Below are 21,175 nucleotides of genomic sequence, written 5' to 3'. Positions count from 1 at the left end.
ACCTTTGGCAACACACCCGGAGAAGGCCGAGGGCTTGGCTAGGGTTCTCCGGAGAAAACAATGCCCCTCCCCGCATTTCAGAGGACCGGGTGACATTTTTAAATAGCCCCCACCCCGTTTTTTTGTTCCAAGACAAAGCCCCGTGGGACGATCGCTGTACAGAAGAAGGCAGACAAGGGCGATCAGACCTCGCTCCTAAGTCACGCCAGTGAGCAGCACCGCGGTGGGTAGCGGGGAGCCAGGCTTCCCAGCTCAGCCCAGAGGGGCTGCAGCGCCCGGGGCTGCTCCCGGCGCCCCCTAACGAGGAAACCCTCCATTAAATCCACGAGGCTGGTAGGCGGCTCCCCCAGCACCTGTAACCCACCTCTTCGCCTGGCTTAGCCTGTCCACGCCGCCTGTCTGCGGTCACCCCACGCCCCGGCTCGCTGGAATTCGTCAGCCGGAAACGATCCACAGAAAGAATCGTACCATTCAAGGGGGGTTGTGTGTGTGTGTGTGTCTGTCTGTCTGTCTGTCGGGGTGGGGGGAAGCCAGCGGCTGAACAATTCTTTATTGGCGTGGGATGTTAATTGCTACTGAAGGGGAAACAGCCTCCCGGTGCTAATGCCGTGAAAAGGGCCGGCAGGCAGCGGCGTGTCCTGGCCGGGACCGAGGAGCCCGGGAGAGCCCCCTGGTGGCAGGGCAGGGCCAGGCACAGCGCCTTGGGCGGGCTCTGATTCGCCGCCCGCTTTGGAGGGACTGATGGGATGCTGCTAAACTCGCCTTTCTCTCCCCCCAGCAGGGACTCTCGGACAGTCCGCGGCTCAGACGCTTTATTTTAAAGACGCGATCGGCCAAGGTCTTTACAGCTAGGTTTGATCAGGAGTGAAACAGCCTCGTGCCCCCCCCCCGACCCCCCCCCCCCGAGCTCCAGCCAACAAGTCCCGTGTAACCGAGACAATCAGCCGGGAAGGCTTCGCAGCGCGGCGGCCGCGGCGCCTGGCTGCCAGACGGGAGCTGGCGGTCCCGGCAGCCTCTCGCTTCTCCCCCTTGTAAGTTTCCTGCGACGTGGATCGAGTCGGGTCCCAGCCAGCGGCGTCTCCCTTCCCGCACGCTGGATTCACGGCGGCACCTGCTTCCACGGGACATCGACGAGCGTGACATGGAGAGGCGACGCGAAGGGGAGCCCCGGTTCCTAGGAGGCTGCCAGCCCCTGTAGGTTTACATGGAGCATTCCTGGCGCGCCCTGGCTGCGGTCGGACCCTACAGGCAGTACGTATGGAGAGCAGCGCCGGGGCCCCGGCTTGCCCCAGGATGCGGTCCTCCGGGGGGCTAGCTGGGGAGGGGGACATCCGCTTAGCCACATGTCTTCGGGCGACCTGCGGCACGCTCGGCTCGGGGCAAAGCCAGGCACGAGTGAGCAGGGGCAGAGTCAAGGCAGCTGCTTTCTTTAAAGTGGGCGGGTGGGCGCGTGTTTGGCTTGAACAGAGCCCGGTCGGGAGGCGAATCGCGTTGCCCTGATCGTAAGCGTCTAGGCGCCTCCTAGGTCCCCAATCCCGGGAGCTCCTGCCCCCCCCTTTCCCTCCCTTCTCCAGCCTGCTGCTGCGTGGCAGTGGCGGTGAACTAGCAGCCGGCTGGAGCCCGGATCCTCCTGATATAAGACAGCCGGGCAGGTCTGGCAGCCAGTGGCACCAAAGACTCCTGCCCAGCCACCTCCCTCGCCAAAGGGCTCCGCTCCCAGGAGCGCCAGCCCCAGCAGCGCGCCAGCCAACCCCGGACCATGCGATCACTTGGCTCTGACGCTGGATTAACTCGATTTTAATCGTTATTTGTCCCCCACCCCTCCGCCTCTCCCTCCTGCTTCTCCCGCCCCCTCTTCCTCTCTTCCCCCCCTTGCCTCGAAGTCTAACCTTGTCTTGTGGTCATGGGGTCTATAATTTCATTTTTGTCTAGGCTGGTGAGAGCTCTGCTTGTTCTGTAAAGTGGATGTCAGGTGGATCTATGGTCTCGAAGGAACAAAGAGCAAACGAAGGGAAAGCCGCGGAAGTTTGAGCCGGGAGGATGCAGGCTGTGTATTGGTACGCGGTGCTTCTGCTGCAGCCTACTCTCTACCTGGTAAGTTTCAGAGGTCCTCTTATCTTGGGGGGGGGGGGGGGGCGGAGGGGGAGAGGGAATCGGGCATCACAGACAAAACCAACCAACCAAAACTCATCACCCCACTCGGATCTCGGGCGGGAGCTCTCGGTTCCAACCGCGTGGTCAGGTTCCGGGGCTATTTCTGCTTTACTTTCCCTGCGTGTGTGAGTGTAAAGCCTGTAGGCTTTGTGCTGGGGCTGCAGCTGCACCTGCCGGCGACTTTCTGCTGGCGGGGGGGCTTGTGACACTAACCAGGAGGGGGAACATCTGCGCCGCCTCGCTTTGACAGCTTTCCCCCGGTGGTTTGGGGGGGGGGGGGAAGGAGGGAGTAGGGGTCTGTAACTTTCTCTCCGGATTGAAGTGTAGCTTCCAGAGCTGCCGATTCGTTCAGAGGACAAGTGTATGCGCTGCAGGATACTCGGGAAGTGTATAAAGCAGGCGGGGAATCATCGCCCCAGAACACGCCCCAAATAGGTAACGGCTCTAAAAAACATCCTTTCCCCACACCCAGGAAGGTAATAAAAGCGCAGGCTTTCTATGCCGAATGCACATTTTCCGGGGCACGTTTCCCCCGTGCCTCTTCTCTGAAGGGTGTGCTTTGAAATACCCTCTCAGCGTGTCTTCCTCGCTCATTCTGTACGGTAGGCAGGTTCTTCTTTACTACTTGTTACTGCTGCTAGAACCCCTTCCGGGTGGGGATCACTGTCACCGAGCCACAACAGAAGACATTCCTTTGGCCATTGAATACAGTACCGTCGTGTAAACGCTCACTGACAAGCGCAGCTAGTGTTTTCTGTATGAATTGTCATTGACTTCCGTAGCAAATCCCCTTGAAGATTACCAGGGGAACACAAGTAAGCAGGAGTGTTATCGCCTTTAACGCACACTTTAGTCCCTATATAATCACAAAGAACAAAGCAGGGTAGACGGCATGTCTTCAGTTCGCATCCTTTCTTTCCTATGGTGCATAGCAGGCAAATCAAGCTCTGGGGATCCGTTCTCGGGTCGGAAAAGCAGTTGAAGCTGCTTCTAGGCTCAGGCTGGGTGAAAATAAGGAAGAGCTGCAACCACGTAAGTGTATTTTCATAGCTGCACACTTAATGTTCAGATTGGACGAGAGGTGTCTTTAACCGGTCACAGGTTCAATGCAAGGGTTCCGGGCTGCTTTTCTGTGCGCTGCTTCCTACACTTGCAGCATGTGTCCGCCGGAGGGCGCTGCGCGTCAGCCTCAGCCCAGCCCGGGACACGTTGGGGGCGAGCAGGTCAGCACCGGGGCACAGATGAGGGGGCACACGTCTGTGTGGCGCCTGCCCGTACACCCTCCCCAAATGAACAGCAGCAAGTCAAGAGGCATAGCTGAGAAAAGTGAAACCACCCCAGCTGGTCTCCTTCCTCCGCAGGACGAAGCAGACAGCGGGGTGTAGAAGGAGGCAGGTCTGGAAGCTTAGAAACGGGAAATGGATGAGGCGGAATATGATGTAAAACGTAGACACGACAACCATAGCAGACGAGAGGGATGCTCGGGTACCGCTCAGCTAACCCGCGGCAGGACTCGAACACACACACACTCCCGACACGATTCAGGCCCCTCGCGTCACAGGTCGGCGGCACATCTGCAGCAAACGTTGCTACTTTGCGTGAATTTTATAGCATATGGCAAATAATCTATCAAACCCAGGCGCGAGATCGATCCGTTGTGCTACATTTTGAATGTGTTGGCTGGTAGTTAAACTGTTTTGCACTCATTACAACAACAGTGCTGGATTTATTCTAACGCGCCGCAGACTGAACACAAGCGCATTAATTCTCCTTTAATTGTAAACTGGGAGCATTTGAAAACCATTCAGTGTGCAAATTATGCTGATTCAATTACCGTTTAGTTACAGACTTCATTACCTGAATGCCTTCTTTTTTTCGCAGGGCTTGGCATTACAGAGGGAAGGACACACTTTTCCAATCTCCCTCAAAACAATGCAAAAATATGATACAATAAAATAGAGAATAAAAGACAATTTAGGGGGAGGGGACACTCTTCAGCCGGGTTGTAGCTTCTGCCAAAACACTCAGGGAAAAAATAAATCCAAAGGATTTCCCCCCCTCTAACCAGATACTTATTTCTATCATGTCTATGAATGTCTTTATACATTGATTCCAACATCTTGCTATAGATTTAACCTGTTTTATGAGGGGCTTTAAAAGTTCGCATTAGGCCCTCATGTAATAACAATCTGATAGTAGCAATGAAGCAGGACGTTTTGATTAAAACTTTAATGCAGTGTCAGGAACCAGCAAGATGCAACGTTGTGCTATGCCTCTCCCGTGTGTGTGTACGTGTGCGTGTGTATAAGCCTTACACAAACGCATACAACTGCATAGAGCAGTTACAACCAGGATTTAAAGGTTCAGCCCCCAGCCATTTAGGATGTGAAAACAACTACGTTCGGATTCCCACGTAGTTTGTTTGGGGAAGGGTCGTATAGGGAAAAGAGTCTCCTTACATCTAAAACAGACAATACCCAATGACAGTGTACTTATCAAGCTTGGGCTGCACCAAGTTAAACAAATATAGATATTTGCCAGCCTGGACTTCAGCTCAAGCCAGTGTTCTCCCTCTTCTCCCCCCCCCACCCGCCGTTTCCAATGAAGTCTTGTAAAATACAGTTCTGTTTTTATGGAGATATATAACCAATATTCCATCCGGCCTTATGTGAAATTTATAGAAGTCACTGCTGATACAGATGAATCTTAATGACTAGGAATTTCAGGTGGAGACTTTCCTTGCGAAAACGGTTTCACAGTATTATATTTATTTATAAACAAGGGGGTACTCCAGATTTGAACAGACATATGTTTCTCTCTCTGTTTTGTACTATCTTTCTGTCCAAAGAGGTGAACTGCTTGATATGGTTAGATTTGATTTGCACAGTAGATGCGTTTCCTTTGGCCTAAAGGAGTAGCTTTTTGGTGGAATTAGGATTTAGTCTTTAAGGGCACACGTTTCCTGTTTCCTCAGTCTGGAGGATATGATGTGAGGCACATTGCACTAGAGGAAGTATTTAAATGCTACACTGTTAGCCACGATTTTAACTAGCGAGCCTCAGTTTCACATTGTTCGTTGGAAAGCTTCTAGTTGCAATTTTCTGATTAAAGTTTTCTTAACTGATAATGCTGCATCAAAACTCAAAATCGCCCCTGACCTATCACTAAATGTAACTCAAGAAAGAAAACATCACGCATATATGTAGTCTTAGCACTTCTTAATTTTGAATGATATATATTAAAAGGGCATTTTAGCTTTACCATAATTGCTAAATAAAAAGCTTATTCTCATTTAATTCCTGTACACTTCCAATATGATGGAATAGAATAATAAAAGTCTAGTCAGACACTTTGTACTGGGTTGAAGCAACATGCTGTAGAAGTAGCGAAAAACAGATGGTTCTTGGCAAAGAGATCCTAAGTGGACTTATTTCTCAAGGATGGGCCAAAGAGATGAGTCGTACCATTTCCACACAAATTGCTAAAGCAATCCACTGTAAGAGTGCAAACGACTGGAGTTTGCTGATCACGGCACAGGTATATCCACGGGAATGTTACATTCCAAATGGAATAACAACTTAATTCCTGTGCAGCAGTTAAAGGAAACACGATTGATTTGATAAAGTAAGATGACAAGCATAATTTCACACAATCAGCCTTTTGGAAGGCTTGCATGCAGGCAGTTAAACCATTCCTACTGGAAAATCTTTTTGTCATTCGGCGGTTGAATGATGTACATTCTTCCTGGAAATCTCAAACAGTGAAGGCGAAGTGTTTGTTGGTCGCAAGGTTTCTATATACCTGTTTTCACAATGCACATCGCATAGACTATCCGAGTTCGATTGTTTTATTGTGAACTTCCAGTGCTTTATATTAAACGAACAGGGTGCATTTCTTTCACTCCCTGGCTAAAAGTGACCCATATTCACTGCCTAGTTCTCATCTGCCAAGAGTAGCTGGTGGAGTGCTAAATACAGTAGCAGCGCTGCGGTGGAGGTTGCTGGGAAAGGGGAGCGTATTGTCGCCTTTCCCAAGCTAAAAATGAAGTTACTCGCTACTGTTTTTTCTGTAAATTAAGCTTTCTACTATTTTTTGGTGGCCTTTGCAGTTTTCCATATATTAAAAGTTACATAGCAAAAGATTTAAATTAACTTAAGCAGGCACCACCTTTGGGGAGAATTTTCTGGTCCAGAGCCGGAAGAAAACACTGGTAAATAGTTCCTTTGATGGGAATTCTTATCAGGATGGCGCTTGTAAAAAAGAGGACTTGTGGCACCTGAGAGACAAAGAAATTTATCTGAGCACAAGCTTTCGTGGGAAGTGAGCTGTCGCTCACGAAAGCTCATGCTCAGATAAATGGGTCAGTCTCTAAGGCGCCACAAGTACTCCTTTTCTTTTTGCGGATACAGACGAACACGGCTGCTACTCTGAAACCTGAAAAAAGAGAGGAGATCCTGGTTTTCGCAAGACAAAGGGTCGCAGAAACCATTTATTCTGAGGAATGATTACGCTTGCCAATGGGTTTCAAAATGTACTGCTCGTGTCCTTCGGTGCTTCACCGGGTTTTTAAAATCATTCCCCAACATTACTGAAGTTTGGGGGCCTTCCGATAATCCGAGTGTAGCTTTCCTGGTGCAGATCGGCTGTTTAAAATTGTCCTCAGTGTACGTTATTTTCGGAGGGGGAGAAAACATGAAGTGAATGGCTACAGAGTTTGTGTACCTCTCTGATTTCTATATGTGTCGCATTGTTTGCGGTCATTTCTGCCTGTTTAATGAGAGCAATTGTTGCTGTGAAAGAAGATGTGGCTGTGAAAACAGAATGATTTTTAAGCTCGGTCCTGATGTCCTACTTTTCCAAACATTTCTCTAGGCTGCGAAGGAAAAAAAGATAGGCAGCATTGTCCCGCAATAACCACTCTACAATATTTTCAAAGGGGTATTTTGAGCTGAAAGCACCTGGGTATTGCTTTTTCAAATAAGCAATTTCCTGCCTTTGGTTTATTTGATGGGGGACGGGGGTGGGAGGGTGAGCAGAGGATTGGGAATGTTTTTTAGTGAGTTCACACCATCTTGAACTAGACTCTTTTCGTTTTCAAATGGCGTTTAAATACCTAAAATGCTGTCTTTTATATAGAATAGCTCCTCCCTGGAAGACACTGCACTCTGATTGCGATGGGAACTGGCTTGCTTGCAGTTGGCAGGTTTCCTAGTAAGTGAAGAATGGTGATTTCTGTCCAGGGCTTAAGTTCCTAACTCGTGAAGAGGCATGTGCAGCAGGTAGAAGTTTAAGGAGGTTTTCTCTGCACTTAAAAGTCCCTTTTGCATAGTTCTTAGCACACAGCTAACTCTTTTCAATCGCGGAGGGAAGCAGTTTGGAATAGCTTTCGCCTTTTAGGAAAGGCACCTGAATGTAACCTAATATCCCCGCCTCCGTGTGATTAGCCAAGTCAGTAACTAGAGGTATCCATTTTAAGCTCCTTAATATTTCCCTGTCCCTCTAAACCGCCATTTTAATTAATAAAAAGACAATTTCCCCAGTAAATCCGAAATTGCAGAGAAGCTGGTTAGCAAATCAATTGCTCGGAATAAACAGCGCCTTGAGAAAATGACTCCATGACCCACCCTTCCTTTCCTAGGATTGGCTTCTGCCCTTCCGATTGCATTTTTGTTAAGTTACGATTGTGATTTATCAGATAGTTTAACTCACAGCTTGCTCTTCTTGTAAGTCAGCATTAAACCACCTCTTGGGTGCTTTGTAAATACGTCTGTCGCATTTTTATGCAGCAGATTGACATGTTGACGACTCTGCTTTAAGGAATGTGACAATAAAGTGTGTGTGTGGGGGGGAGCCAACCCAAAGCTTGGCAAGCACTTCATCAAGGATAAAAAGGTTCTCCGGTAAGGATGTCACTCATTTTATTGTGAAAGTCGAATGAATTACGTTTAATGAAAGTGCTCCCCAGATGAATATTACCAGCAATTTCCTGAGTTGGCTCTGTCAGATTGATATGAGGAAATGCCAACCTGTATCAAAAAAGATCTCCAATCTCAATTACTATGCAAGCTTTCGAAGAGCTGCTTTTATTGATATGGTATATATTGGCGGATATATTGCAAACTGCTTGCCGTTCAGCAGGACTGCCCACCCCCCTAGTTTATTGTTTAACCCTGCGGATTGTTGGCTGTTGTTTAAACTTCTACCGGGTGCCCTGCCTTCGGAGGGGAAAAAACAACCCACAGTCCTGAAAAGAGGAACAGAGACAACAGCCATGTATTTTACATGGGATCACAAACAGAATAGATTTTATTCTAGTTTTAGAAAGTCCCGTCAGCACGCGTGGGCCTAATCGAAGGTCAACCTAAAATGACTAACTTGAGCCACTGCAACACAACAGTATTGGATCACCCCATTGTTAGTGTATTTATAGGAGACAATCCATAGCATTATAATATTTGTTACTATTCGCAATAGCAATGTTCCCCCTTTCTGCCCCGGCCCCCTAGGGCCTCTTGGGACAATTTAGAATTTCCTTAAACCCAGGAGGAGACAGAAAATCTCTTTTGTGTTGTGAGACGCTTTTCTGTTCTATATACTTTATCTGCAATGACAAAATGTGCTGCTTAGAAAGACAGTTCCTTCCACACAATCCATCTTGCTGGGTTTCTCTGTGATTCAAAGAGGGATTCAAAATACCTCTTCCCTCGCACCACATCCTTTCAGTTTTCAACTCGCAGAGACTGAGCTGGGGGGGGGGGGAAGGGGGAGGGCGGCTGCCAGAGAAGGACAACCTACTGATCTATGAACCACAGTCAAGAACTCCTGACTGCAGGGATCAGGGCCAATGGAATCTGCATAAATGGAAATTCTTAGCAGGCATTATAGAAGAGGCGGGGGGGGGGGATATAACCGCCCACCCTTTCCCATTTCTGGTTATTTTTGATTCCTAATTTCATATTCTTTATTGGAGCCGGGGGGAAACTTTATGTAATGCAAGATTAAGCGACTTTTTTTGAAAAATATCCCCCCTCCCTTGGAGATGTTGAATAGAGCCGAAGCAGTTATTTACATCAGTACAGAAGTAGGGGCTGAGAGCGTGGACCAGATGTTTTAGCTTCAAGCTTAATGGCTTGCACACTTACAAAAGTGACCTGGGCAGGCTGTTTTTAAAACGTTTGCCAGTCGCTGGATTCCAGGAGAGTCCAAGCGTCCTGCCTTAGTTTTCAACCGGGAGTGGTAATTTGGAGCAGAAAGGGGTTTCACAGAGCGCCGGCCCGCTGGTAATAACTGGTGGTGTTGTGTCGCCGCGGATTTCCCTCTTGCCCAGAGTTCAGCCGGGGACCAAGGCTGGTGGAGGTGGACTCTTGTCTTTCTTGTCAGTACCCTGGACAGACCCAGTCTGAGAATGGCCCCTCTCCCGTCCCCAGCACACACACACACACACACTCACACACACACACACTCACACTCACACACACTCACACTCACACAGAGCTTCTGGGGCAGGATCCTTATTGCTTTTCAGAACATCTCCAGGACTTCCTTCACCTCTAATGGTTACTTGTTCTCAGCCACCCCAGCACTAGAGTCACGGGATGCCTACTGCTTTTCAGTACCCTGGACAGCTCCTGGACACCCTCTTCCCCCCCACCTCTGACCGCCCAAACACCCGACCACCAGTCACAGTTCGGGGAGCCAGACGCCTCCTGCTCTGCAGCACCCTGGACAGCTCCCCGCTCCCACCCCACCGCCCTGGCACTGAACCAGCCGTCACCTCTCGCCCCAGTCCGCGCTACCGGAGCTGCAAAGTGTGGGCGGGGAGTGACAGCTGCTGTACACTGGCGGCTTCAAGGGGCAGCGCTCCCGCTCCATCTGACTCCAGAGTGCAACTCTCTCTTCCTCGCTGCGGAAACAAAGAGACCGAGCAGCTGAGATTGATGTCTCGTTAACGATCGATGCTACGTTATGCGAAACCACTTGAATAAAACATTTCTCTTTAAGGCTCCCCGCTACTTAAACGGAGACACCTGCCTTTTAAATCACTGCTAAAAGGACCCGACCCCCCAAAACTGGGAACGAATTCCTTGTCCGAGTCACTTAAAAAAATCCCACTTAAAATGTCTCTTTACATTTTTAATTATTCCAGCTTTCAGAGGGGGCAGTGATTATTCACGGGTAACAAAAGAAAACGGCTTAGCAAGCAAATCGATATATTTACTATCATTACTGACTGGGTTTCTCTTAACTGATGCCAAGCCAGACTCATTGTTTTCTATGGCTAAACTGCCCAGGGTGAGGACTTGCGCGGGGAGGGTGGGGGGAGACCTTGAATTTATCATCATTAGATCTGTGGGAAAAGTAACTCATCTTGTTAGGAATGCTTTCATTTGCGCCTCAGTCTTGTCTCTTTCCGCAGCACTAGCTTTGGTCGGAGATATTCACGTTAAATGTATCCGAAATGGACCCTGGAACATTACTGATGTTGAGAAAACCACACTATAGCAAATCCACTTTGTGATTAATTAACAAAGGCACGTCACGTTCCTGGGGACCGACCTAGAGTCACTCTTTTGTTTAGTCAAGACTTGATTTTTTTCCTTTTTTTTTACGAGCACCACCCATTTGATTGAACTCTGAACCGTTTCCTAGTTAGGGATTGGAGCAGAGCAGCGATCATGCTCACTAGGAAACTTTCGGTGTTTGCTCACATGTGAAATAAGCGATCGTGTGGAGCGCCCACGAGCTGCCGTCTTCCTTTAAGTAAGAGATAATCATTAGCTATGTCCTCTGATCGCATAAATCCCAACTTACTATTGACAGAGCTGTCCTCTAGGGGTCTGCTAGCTGAAAGGTGGTTGTCAATAAAACACAGAGTTGACAAGAAAGGTGTAACTGGATGACTGATGGCAAGCCCCTTCAGTAACGGGCTGTGACGGGAACTGCCTGGGTTGGAAAAGGTTTAGGTCACTCTTGCATTGATGTTTGCACCAGTTAGAAGTAGGCGAAAGCATTTGGCGGCAGAGGCAGCCCCGCATCGGCTTAGAAGTGAGCCATTGAATTCCGCATGATCAAACTGTTACACCAGGTCCTGGGGACTGTATTGTCTGATTCGTAGAGATCGTTCTACCTACCAAATGCCATCTTCATTACTGCCTGTGTCTTGCAGACAATCCAGACACAGACAAATGTCTCGGGGAAGGGCGTCTGCTCAGCCCATTGCACCCATCCTCAGCCTATTGCATCCATCTACCGTCTCTTCTTCTTCAGACGGTAGCTGTTTCCCCTCTCTATCGTATTGTGAGGCAATTTGTCTACCAGCTGCTTGGCTTTCTGTTGATATGCCCTGTCAATTAGCACACGTGCCTGTCCAGCTTCGCCAGCGCTTGTTGGTTTGGCACCTCTCCTCTACCACTCCATCCTTAGATGGTTGGTTGACCGTCTGCCTGGAGAGATGATCTGCTTTGTATATTTACAGATTTCTGAAACGAGAGAAACTATATATTGTTTTACATTGTATTCCGGACGTCTATGAAATGGAAAACTCTAGTGCTTTGCTTTCCTCCAACCTCACTTTCTCATCCATGCTCAATCGGTGCAAAGATTTTCTAAGAATAAAAGCTTGGGGTATTTTCTTTTTGGGGGGAGGGGCGTTCTGATTTTCTGTTGAACTTTTAAAATCCACATAATGCAAATATGACTGCCCACTGTTTCTTTGCATATTTTCTAAACTTTTGCCGCTCCCTGGGAAGTGATCCCTTGAGTCTTCCTTTTAGCAGCAGAGCTGACTGCCAACATAATGCCAGGAGTGCAGTGATCTAGTAACATCATTTCTTGGAACCACAATGCCTTTTAGAGCGTCTGTAATTACAATCTATGAGAGATATGTAAAACATATTAAGTGGAGTGTCTTTTAAAAGCTATATTTATGTAGCTTGCTAACAAAGAAAATTAAGGAAGCACTTACTATGTATGTTGTACAGTTTCCTTGATTCAAAAGAAAATGTACTGATTATTTAACTTGCTAGTTATAAAGTCTGAGGATTATGGACTTGACTCAAAACCCATTGAAGTTATAGGAGTCTTTCCATTGACTCCAAAGGGCTTTGGATCATGCCTTATATGCAAAGTGATACCCATAGATACCTATGTTAGACCCAATTTCAAGAAAGTTAAAAAATATTTATTGACTTCTAACTTGCAGGAACAACCTCCCTATTGTTAACCACTGACTCTGAGTTTGAATGTGCAGTTGGCACAATGTTTTTAGCATCAGTCCTGGAGCTGCATGCAAATCAGTGGAAAGAATTAAAAATAAAGTAATGTGTATATACTTAGAGGGGTGATGAAAAGGCAACGTGTGTAGGACAAAACTGGGTTCTAATCTTTCAGTATTAGCTGAGGTAAAGTTCCTATTTAAGTCAATGGAAGATTTGCCTGTGCCAGGGCTGCAGAATTCGTTTCTTGCTGATCATGTAGAGCTTTTTGTCATTGCAAATTTTTTGTTGCTGTTTAGACTCCAGCCTAAATGGAATGCATACTATACTAAACATCTATGCAGCTCTTAAAAGTTTTTAAGTAAAAGTTTTTTTATGACAAAGTCTGACAATGCCAACATATTTATTTTCATATTCATTTTTTGTAAGTCTTTAATGATTGAACTGTAGCAAAACAATTCTTCAGTGATTGCCGTAGGCCTTCAGGTATATAAAACTGCTTGTATGAAGTTAATGGACTGCTTTGTATATTTACAATCTCATCAATAGTGTTTGCATGTATTTAAAATGGGAATAATGTAATCTGGATATGCAGGATTGCTGCACAATCAATAGCAATATACTATAAAATTTTGAGATGTTTGAATCAGAGTGTTAGTTTGATAATCTAACACTAATTTAGAGTCATCCTTGATGTCATTAATAGTTGCTACAGAACGCTTTCTCATACAGCAAAGTTCTCTTTTAACATTTATTTGGGGAATGGTTGACACAAATGAATCAAGAAGGTTTTATACGAAATATTACTAGGTAAAGCATAACAATATTATATTTTTATGAAGTATACAGCTTCTGATTTAAATGATCTTTAAAGATCACAGGAACTAAGATGTAGATGTAGAAAAAATAGAGAGATAGGACATAAAAAAGATGTGCATAGTAAATAACACAATAAACTCCTAGCCATTTGAAAACCATGGGCCGAGTTCTACCACCTCCATTCTTACTAGATATTACCTTACTATGGGATTCTGAGACATTTACTCACATTGAGTGGCATTTTACCCCAGAAGAAGTCCTGGTTACTTCAGTGGGACTACTCATGGTGTATGATACCGGTCATAGTAAGGGTCTAGGAGTCTGTCTCTGTGTGAGTAACTCCATTTATTTCATTGGCACTACTCAGCTATGTATAGATTGTAAACCACTTTTTTGCACAGGTAGGTAGTTACTCAGATGAGGAGTCTCATTGATTTCAGTGTAAGGGGTTCATAATCTGGACCTTAGTAAAGCAGTAGTCAGTGTTAGTAAGTGTAGCAGAATCAGACTCTAAACGTTTATATGGGGTCAGGTTCTGATATCCTTACTTATATTGAATAGCAGCTTACTCTGAGAATAGTTTCACTGACTAATAGGACCATTCCATCATGTAAGATACTATTCAACATGAGTAAGAATATCAGAACATGGACCAAATAGTGTGTCTTTAATAACATTTGGGAACTATAGTACAGCAGATGTCCCGTAGAAGTTAATGGGTGGGTTCAATGCAGTTTTGTTGTAGCTGAGTTGGTCCCAGGTTATTAGCAAGACAAAGTGGGTGAGGTAATATCTTTTATTGGACCATTTTATTTTATTTATTATTTATACCATATTTATTTTATTGTCTGTTGGTCAGAGAGACAAGATGTTGAGCTTACACAGAGGCCTTCTTCAGATGGTTCAAGGCTGATTATAGTGATACTTATAATGATTATAATGATACTTTTTAGTCTTTCAGTTTGTCATAATCAGAGTTTATAAACAGAATGTGTAAATGTGTGACTGGAGTAAGTTAAAGGCATGTATGAATGCTACTTATCTTCATCCCCACAATTTATAGATAGCTATGACATTGTAAAATTATAGTGTTGCACTCCTTTGCAGAGATTACATGTTGGAGAGAGGAAGGGTTTGACATCATGCGGTCATAGGACTATGAATAAATATTAACAGCAGGAGCCAACATCAACTATAGATAACAGGCTTTTGAGGATATAGGCCTTGAATCAGTAAGCACTTAAGAATGTGTTTGAACTGAAACACATATTTAAATTAAGTATCTGCCTTTTTGGAGAAAGATGGGATTATTCATATGTTAAAGATTAAACATATTCTTAAATGCTTTGCTGAATCGGGGCCATATCGAATTAATGCTACCTGTGTTTTGCACTTTTACAGGTAAGTTAAAATATATTCTTCTCCCACCCCAAACAAAATTCCACCACATTTGCTATATATCTAATAAGGTTACAATGTTGTAGAAAAATATCCTTGCCGCAGATCTTGCTGAATTTATTGCCACCTGTTAAAATAATGTATTATGTGTTGCATACAGCCTCTTATCCCAAATATATTCCATTCAGGAGTAATATATAGTAATTAGCTTCTATTTTTGTAAAACGCTTTTTCCGACTCATGAGCTGAGAACTGATCTGGCTGCTGATTCAACATCTTAAGAAATTTGCTGCTAAATATCTTCATCTTCTTTGAAATTAAATAAAAAAATGACTTTTCAAACATCTCATTCTGTTGCCTTTTATGTAATATGGCAATGCAACATCAGGGGCACCATCATTTACTGTTTCAGAAAATTATAAAAAGATGCAAACTGCGGCATATCTGAGGAAATCCTTCATGGTCAGTATACAGTAGTATTTCTCTGTTTTAGATTTGAAGTTTAATTACTATTGATGTAGAGATTTTTTGCTTCTTTCACAAGAAATATGAGTTTGAATGATGAACACAGAAGGCTAGATTTTTTAACCTTACTTATTCTAGCATAGGACACTTGCATATTGATTTAGGGCCCAAGTCTGTTCTGTTGAAGTCAGTGAGAGTTTTGTCTTGTCTTCTATAGAAGAAGAATTGTGTCCTTAGCTTGAGAAGTATCTTACTTTTCAATGAACATTTTGGAGCAATATTTCATTGCCATTTTAGAGTCACATGCAGCTGAATGCAAAACAAGTCCCTAGGCTATTCTTGGTCAGAGTTGGAAGGAAAAGAAAAAGAAAGAACCTTTTGGCCTCTCTAACAAATGTAATAAAACAAATATACATGGGCATGAAAAAGCTTAGAAATGTTACTAATGGTAAACAGTGGTCAGTATGAAATCAGTCCCACAAGGAGTTGAACAACCTCCGCTCACAGTGAAGTCAATGAGAGCTGAGAGTTCTCTAGTCTAGTCCTGTCTAGTTTATCCTTCTTATACTGCACACATCAATCTGGTAGTGAGTCCAGCAGAATCAGGTCCCAGCTTTGTTCTACCACAAGGCTCCTCTTTTAGAGCCCAGTCCTTTCTATCCTTCCACTGGCAAAGCTGCCATTGGCTTCAATAGAGTTTTATCCTGAGTGAGGGCTTTAGTCTCAATCTCTAACTTTTCATCTTTTCAACTCTGAGCTTTACTTATACAATTATAATATTATGAGTGAATCACACCTAATGATACATAATGAATCGATGCTGCTGACAGCCAGTGGAGCGTTTGCTTTAGCTCAATAGCCTACGAAAAGCTTGACAATGGTTAGGCTGCCAGTGTGAACAGACAACTCCATATGATGCTGATCAATATTGTCTCATTGTTTCCTTACACTCCCCCATCTGTGTATATCCATCTGTTGTCTCTTGTGTTGTACTTAGATTGTAAGACAGGGAGCAGCTTTTTGTTCTATGTCTGATGGGCTCTTGGTCCATGAAAATCGCCCTAGGAGCTACAGTAATACAAATATAATAATAATAAAATAATAAAAGAAGCAGCTACTACTTTGTTAGCTAGTGGACTCAAGTTCACATATTCATTGAGGTTGAGGCCTGATGGCCACCGGCACAGCTTACACTCATACAATTTGCACCTGCATTTTTATGCCCTCAGAATAGATTGATCACTTGAGCTCCCTAACCTCCCGACTTGCAAAGTGCGCTCAGGAAATTAGAGGCATAAGTGCACCAGCAAACAGGGACGTTACCCAGCTGAAAACATACTTCATAATATATAGATCTTTGGCTCAATTGTGCCTGTTAGGCATGGCTGTGCTTTGGGAGTGACCTGATGTCACTGCACTCCAGGCTAAGCATCAGAGCTATTCTGCTTCAGACTGCCCAGCATGTAGGGGGAGCATGCTTTCTCCTACACTCCTTTATGGGATGCAGCCTAGACCCTTTCAGAGTCACACACTGACTGAGATGGGGCCATGACCCTCCTTATGAGTTCCCCACCACCTCTGAGGTGTTGTGCACCACCCAGTGGAATAAAGAGACAGCAACTCCTACATTCTGGGGAGCACAGGGATTGCAATTGTGCCCTGCCTTTATGTGGGCCATACAAAGGTTGTGGAAGAGTCCTTGAACCCATCCCCCTCAAAGCACACCCAAGCATGGGCCAAACTAATGGAGCCAAATTTGTAATGTATGATGGTAAAAATAAAAAACTGATTAACTGGTATATTTTGTAACCACTTATTTATCCAGTACTAGTGTCTACCTATAGGCTGTGTCTACACTAGCCTTTTTCTCAACATTTCCCACCATTGCACTATCACTTGGGCAGGTCCCACAGTGGGAACCATGATGAGCGTACAGGTGTAGACCGGATGCAGCTGTTTTAACCCACCATGTTGCCTAGCCCTGCTCAGAGGCTGGTAGAGAAATGGTGAGAAATTCTGAGGAAAATACTGGAGTACAGAAAAGATCATAGGGCTCTTTACATCCCATATTCATCTCAGTAGGTACTGACCTGTGAGGGTTCCATAGACTCCCAAGGATATGCAGCCACCGAGACTGACACCCAGGTTGCTACATTTTTCACAGAAATAAGGCATCTGCCTGAATCTGAGCCACGCCCAGGGCCAAAGTCATGGACTCTGGCCTGCTTAGTTGCCACATATGATGACCAGATTCACAGAAATGATTTTAATGTTATTCAGTGTTCTAATGCTGTGAGCATGTGTGCGTGCATGATCTGTTCTTTCATAGAAAACTGATATTATTCAGCAGGCAATGGATGCGAGGGGGAGATGTGAATCCAAAATTGACATTATGCTTGTTGATCTCTAACCAAAGCAAAGAAAACAGCTTAGGCCCAAAGATTTCACCGTGCAATCAGATGGTGGTCAGGGTCAGTGGAGGAAGGAACCTTCCATGCTGGGAGAGGATCTCATCACACAAGTCATCCAGTCAGGGAGGGGGATCAATAACATGTGATACAGCTGCCCAATCACCCTATGAATAAAGAAAAAACACTTGTGATTAAGTGAAGCAAATGCTCCAGAGGCTGGAATATGCTTGCCTAAAGTGTTCCTTGGACACCTATGAATAAATCAGCAGAAATCAAATACATTCTGAATGGATAATACATGAACAGAAAAATGGCCTTATTAATAGCAAACAATGTGTTTGATTAATTTATCTGCCCAGCTATAGTAAGATTTCAATTCCAGGCCCTGCAGGGTGGAAACCCTACCCAATTGAAAGTATATCTATTTTTTATAAGGCTCCTGGATCCAGACATCCTTTGTGTTTATATATAGAGAACACAAGATGTCTGAACCTGGCTCCTTGTCCAAGCTTCTTTGTTCATCCAACCCCAGTTCTTCCTCTGAACCCTGACTCCTCCTCACCTCTGTCTCTCCTTCCACTCCTCTCCTTTCTCCCACTCCACTGCCCCTCTTTTCCCAGTCTCTTTGCCCAGCCAGACCCAGTATCCCTTCTGGCTCCACATTGTATCTCAGTTTCCATCTCTACCTTGTTCCCTGGTTTCCAATCGTAGTCTCCTTGCCCAACCAATCCCTGTCGCTCCTCTCAACTCCCAGTCAAAGTTTCTCTCTCTCCAATGATGCCAGTCTCTAGTTCCAGTTTCCCCTCCCAGCTTCTATCTCCAGTCTCCTTGCCCACCTAGTCCCATTCCCTCTCTCTTCACTCATGCCAGCCCCCAAATACCAGTACACTTTCCCACGCTCCTTGTCTTACTCTACTCGCCTGCCTTCTCAACCTCTCAGGTCTGGCTTTTATCTCCTCTGCATTTAAATCAGGTAGCTTCCTCCTCCACACTGTCTAGTCATCAGGTGCAGGGTCCACTGAGAGTACAGGAGAGACAGGGTCTGCTCTCACTTCTGTATCCCTGGGCCAGAGGGAGCAAACTCAGTCACTGTGTGGAGATGGCAATGGGTAGAGCTATGAGGACCTGGAGCATGCTCAGTGCGCACAGAATTTTTGGAAATGTCAGCTGCCAAAGTCAAAGAAGTCTCTACTGAGAATGTGCAAACTGAGATTTTTGAAAGGTTTTTAATGTGGCCAATGTTAGGCAGATTGTCACAGGAAAAGCCAAAGCATGTTCTTGGCACAAAGGCCAGGCCCCTGCCAAATTTCAAGTCCTTGCTCCAGAACTTGGGTGCACTTGGGCTTTTCTAAGAAAAGGTCATCAGTATTTTTTTTTTTAACATTGCAGAGCAACATGTTTTGTGCCAGCCTTGTTCGCGGAATTATTTTGGCTGAAATTTTCCACAAACATTCAGCCTGAGGTAGATACCCAGCATGGAAAATTTCAGCACAAATGGTTAAAGTTTGGCAAAGTTATAAGCAACTGAAAACAAGGTCTTAAGATGAGAAGAGTCAGGCAATTTTAATAATAGGCTGGGCTACCAGACTCGCCCATAGACATGCACATCCTACTGAGCATTCTTTTGAGGGCAGTCTATATAATGACAGTGTTTTATAAACATCTCCTGTCCTTATTAACACTGTATCATGGGAACCACACAGGTGCTAACCGGACATGCCAAACCTGTGAAAAAAATGCCAAAATTGGGCTTGTTTTTGGCTTAATTGGTTTGTGAGTAGCTTGTTGGCTAGGTTTTGGCTTGTAGCTTGTTGTGTGTTTGGCTTGTAGCTTGTTGCTTCTTTTTTTTGATCGGCTCCTGGCAAGCCGGGGCAAGGGGGGGAGAGAGTCAGGGGTGCACAGTGGGCCCACCACAGTCCCAGACTGCACGCCAGGGGGATCTAGTCACATAGAGTGTTGGGGTTCTTAGGGATTGGCTTGTTTTGGCCTTGTTTTGAATGGGATTAGCTTGATTTTGGTTTATTTACCGTGTGAAAGTTGGCAACTGTGGTGCTAAGTAAAATGTGAGAAAAATGTGCACTCTACCTTTTTAATGTTTGCGTCAATGTAATTATTAATATAGTGATTATATTAGTGCCCACTATGTGCTAGGCACTTTCAGGACGAATGTTCTCTGCCTAGAGGAGTTCACAGTCAAAGGACAGAGAAAGTGGACAGTGATTATGGGTGGGAAACAATAAAAAGAATAGTTCAAAATACTAACCAGTGCCATTTGCTGTAGGCAGCACGGAAGAAGTAGGATTTTAAGAAGGTCTTAAAAGTGGACAGAGTATCAGTGTTATTGATCAACTATTTTCTAAATGTACATGACATGATCTTTGGAACACACGCATTATGACATTGTTGATCCAGGTAAATATTACATAGTCTTTTATTTATCTCTCTCTCACACCTATAAGACCAGGTCTTTTTTAAACAGCCCACATGATTTAGCCTGTTACTGTAGCTGCAAATGTAATTAGTGACCAGTTTGTACATAGGAAGTTAAAGAACATCAGAAACAAAGTCTATCCTCATTGTTTCTTGTCTGACCATCATAGACGATGGGGATTTTTCTTCATCTGGAGAATGAAAACTGATCACTAGTATCACCAGACAAGGGAGAACTACACTGACAGCATGATGGAGAAAGCCTTGCTTCATTTCAGTCTTGTACTACATTTGACCTTGGGAGAGCTGAGTTATGCCTGGGGGCAAAAAATAAAAAATAGATGTTCAATTTTGTCGCAGTATCATCTTTCACCTTTATGTGGATTTAAAAATGTAAATAAAATTGCCTTCTGTAAATGGTATACATGAAGGTCATATTCATATTCTCCACCAGGATTCAAAATGCCATTTGACCCATCATTGGTTCAATAGACAATAATGCATTCTATTAGTTTCTAGTAATCTACTTTTTAAGCATTTTATAGGCCAATATTTTTATGCTTAGTTCCCAGTTTTGAAAATAAGAAATAAACGTTTAAGCACTTCACTGTAGATTTATTTATAGAATGAGCATAGAATGTGTATCAAACATTGACTTTTTAAAATGCCAGGCCTTCCTGGATGACATTCTTAGCTGCAAAAATGGCTATACTGAATATTAGCAGAGACAGGAGAAACCACTCAAAAGGATTTTAAAGACTCTCACCTACTTTTCTTGTTAACTTCACTGTACCTATCACGCTTAATTGTCTCATGGATCTTCTCTTCAGCATGTTGGGCATATTAGTATTCCTATAAAATTCAATACAAGCAAAAGCCAGTGTATTCATTTCTACAGAGAGTGTAGGTGGGTTGGATAATAGCAATAGGAGTTTGAAGATACTCACACCTTTTAAGAATTGGAATAACTGTTGGGGAGATTTGAATAGTATTGGACTATATTAGCTGCTCTATGACGTTGTTGTTTTGATGAAAAACACCTTATGTTAACTCCCCACTAAAAATCCGTGGGTTCATAACAAGATTCTACCTTGCAACATTGCTTTAAGACACTATGGACCAAATCCTTAGGCGCCTTACATATCTGCAGAAGGGTTTAAAATCTGTGGATCTTCTTCACTGGGAACAGAAAGAGTGTTGACTCTACATCTCCTGCTTGAAATGGAGGCGACTTCTGTAAAGGGTCATCTCAGTTCCCCATGGAGAATATAAATGTTGACATGT

At 44.6% G+C, this 21,175-nt stretch overlaps 1 protein-coding gene across 1 annotated transcript in view; it reads left to right on the top strand.

Annotated features, from left to right (window-relative positions):
• Positions 1-224: 224 nt before the first annotated feature.
• Positions 225-21,175, top strand: part of NXPH1 (neurexophilin 1) — a 182,890-nt gene continuing 161,939 nt past the window's right edge. Inside the window, exons 1-2 of the mRNA XM_073333864.2 lie at positions 225-1,251; positions 1,933-2,094. Coding sequence (XP_073189965.1) covers positions 2,041-2,094 — 54 coding nt within the window. The 5' untranslated portion in view covers positions 225-1,251; positions 1,933-2,040. The remainder of the gene's footprint in view (positions 1,252-1,932; positions 2,095-21,175) is intronic.

Source organism: Lepidochelys kempii, chromosome 2, assembly GCF_965140285.1.
Source record: "Lepidochelys kempii isolate rLepKem1 chromosome 2, rLepKem1.hap1, whole genome shotgun sequence".
NCBI lineage: Eukaryota > Metazoa > Chordata > Testudines > Cheloniidae > Lepidochelys > Lepidochelys kempii.
Note: the sequence above shows the minus strand (reverse complement) of the source record. Positions and strands in the feature narration are given on the sequence as shown.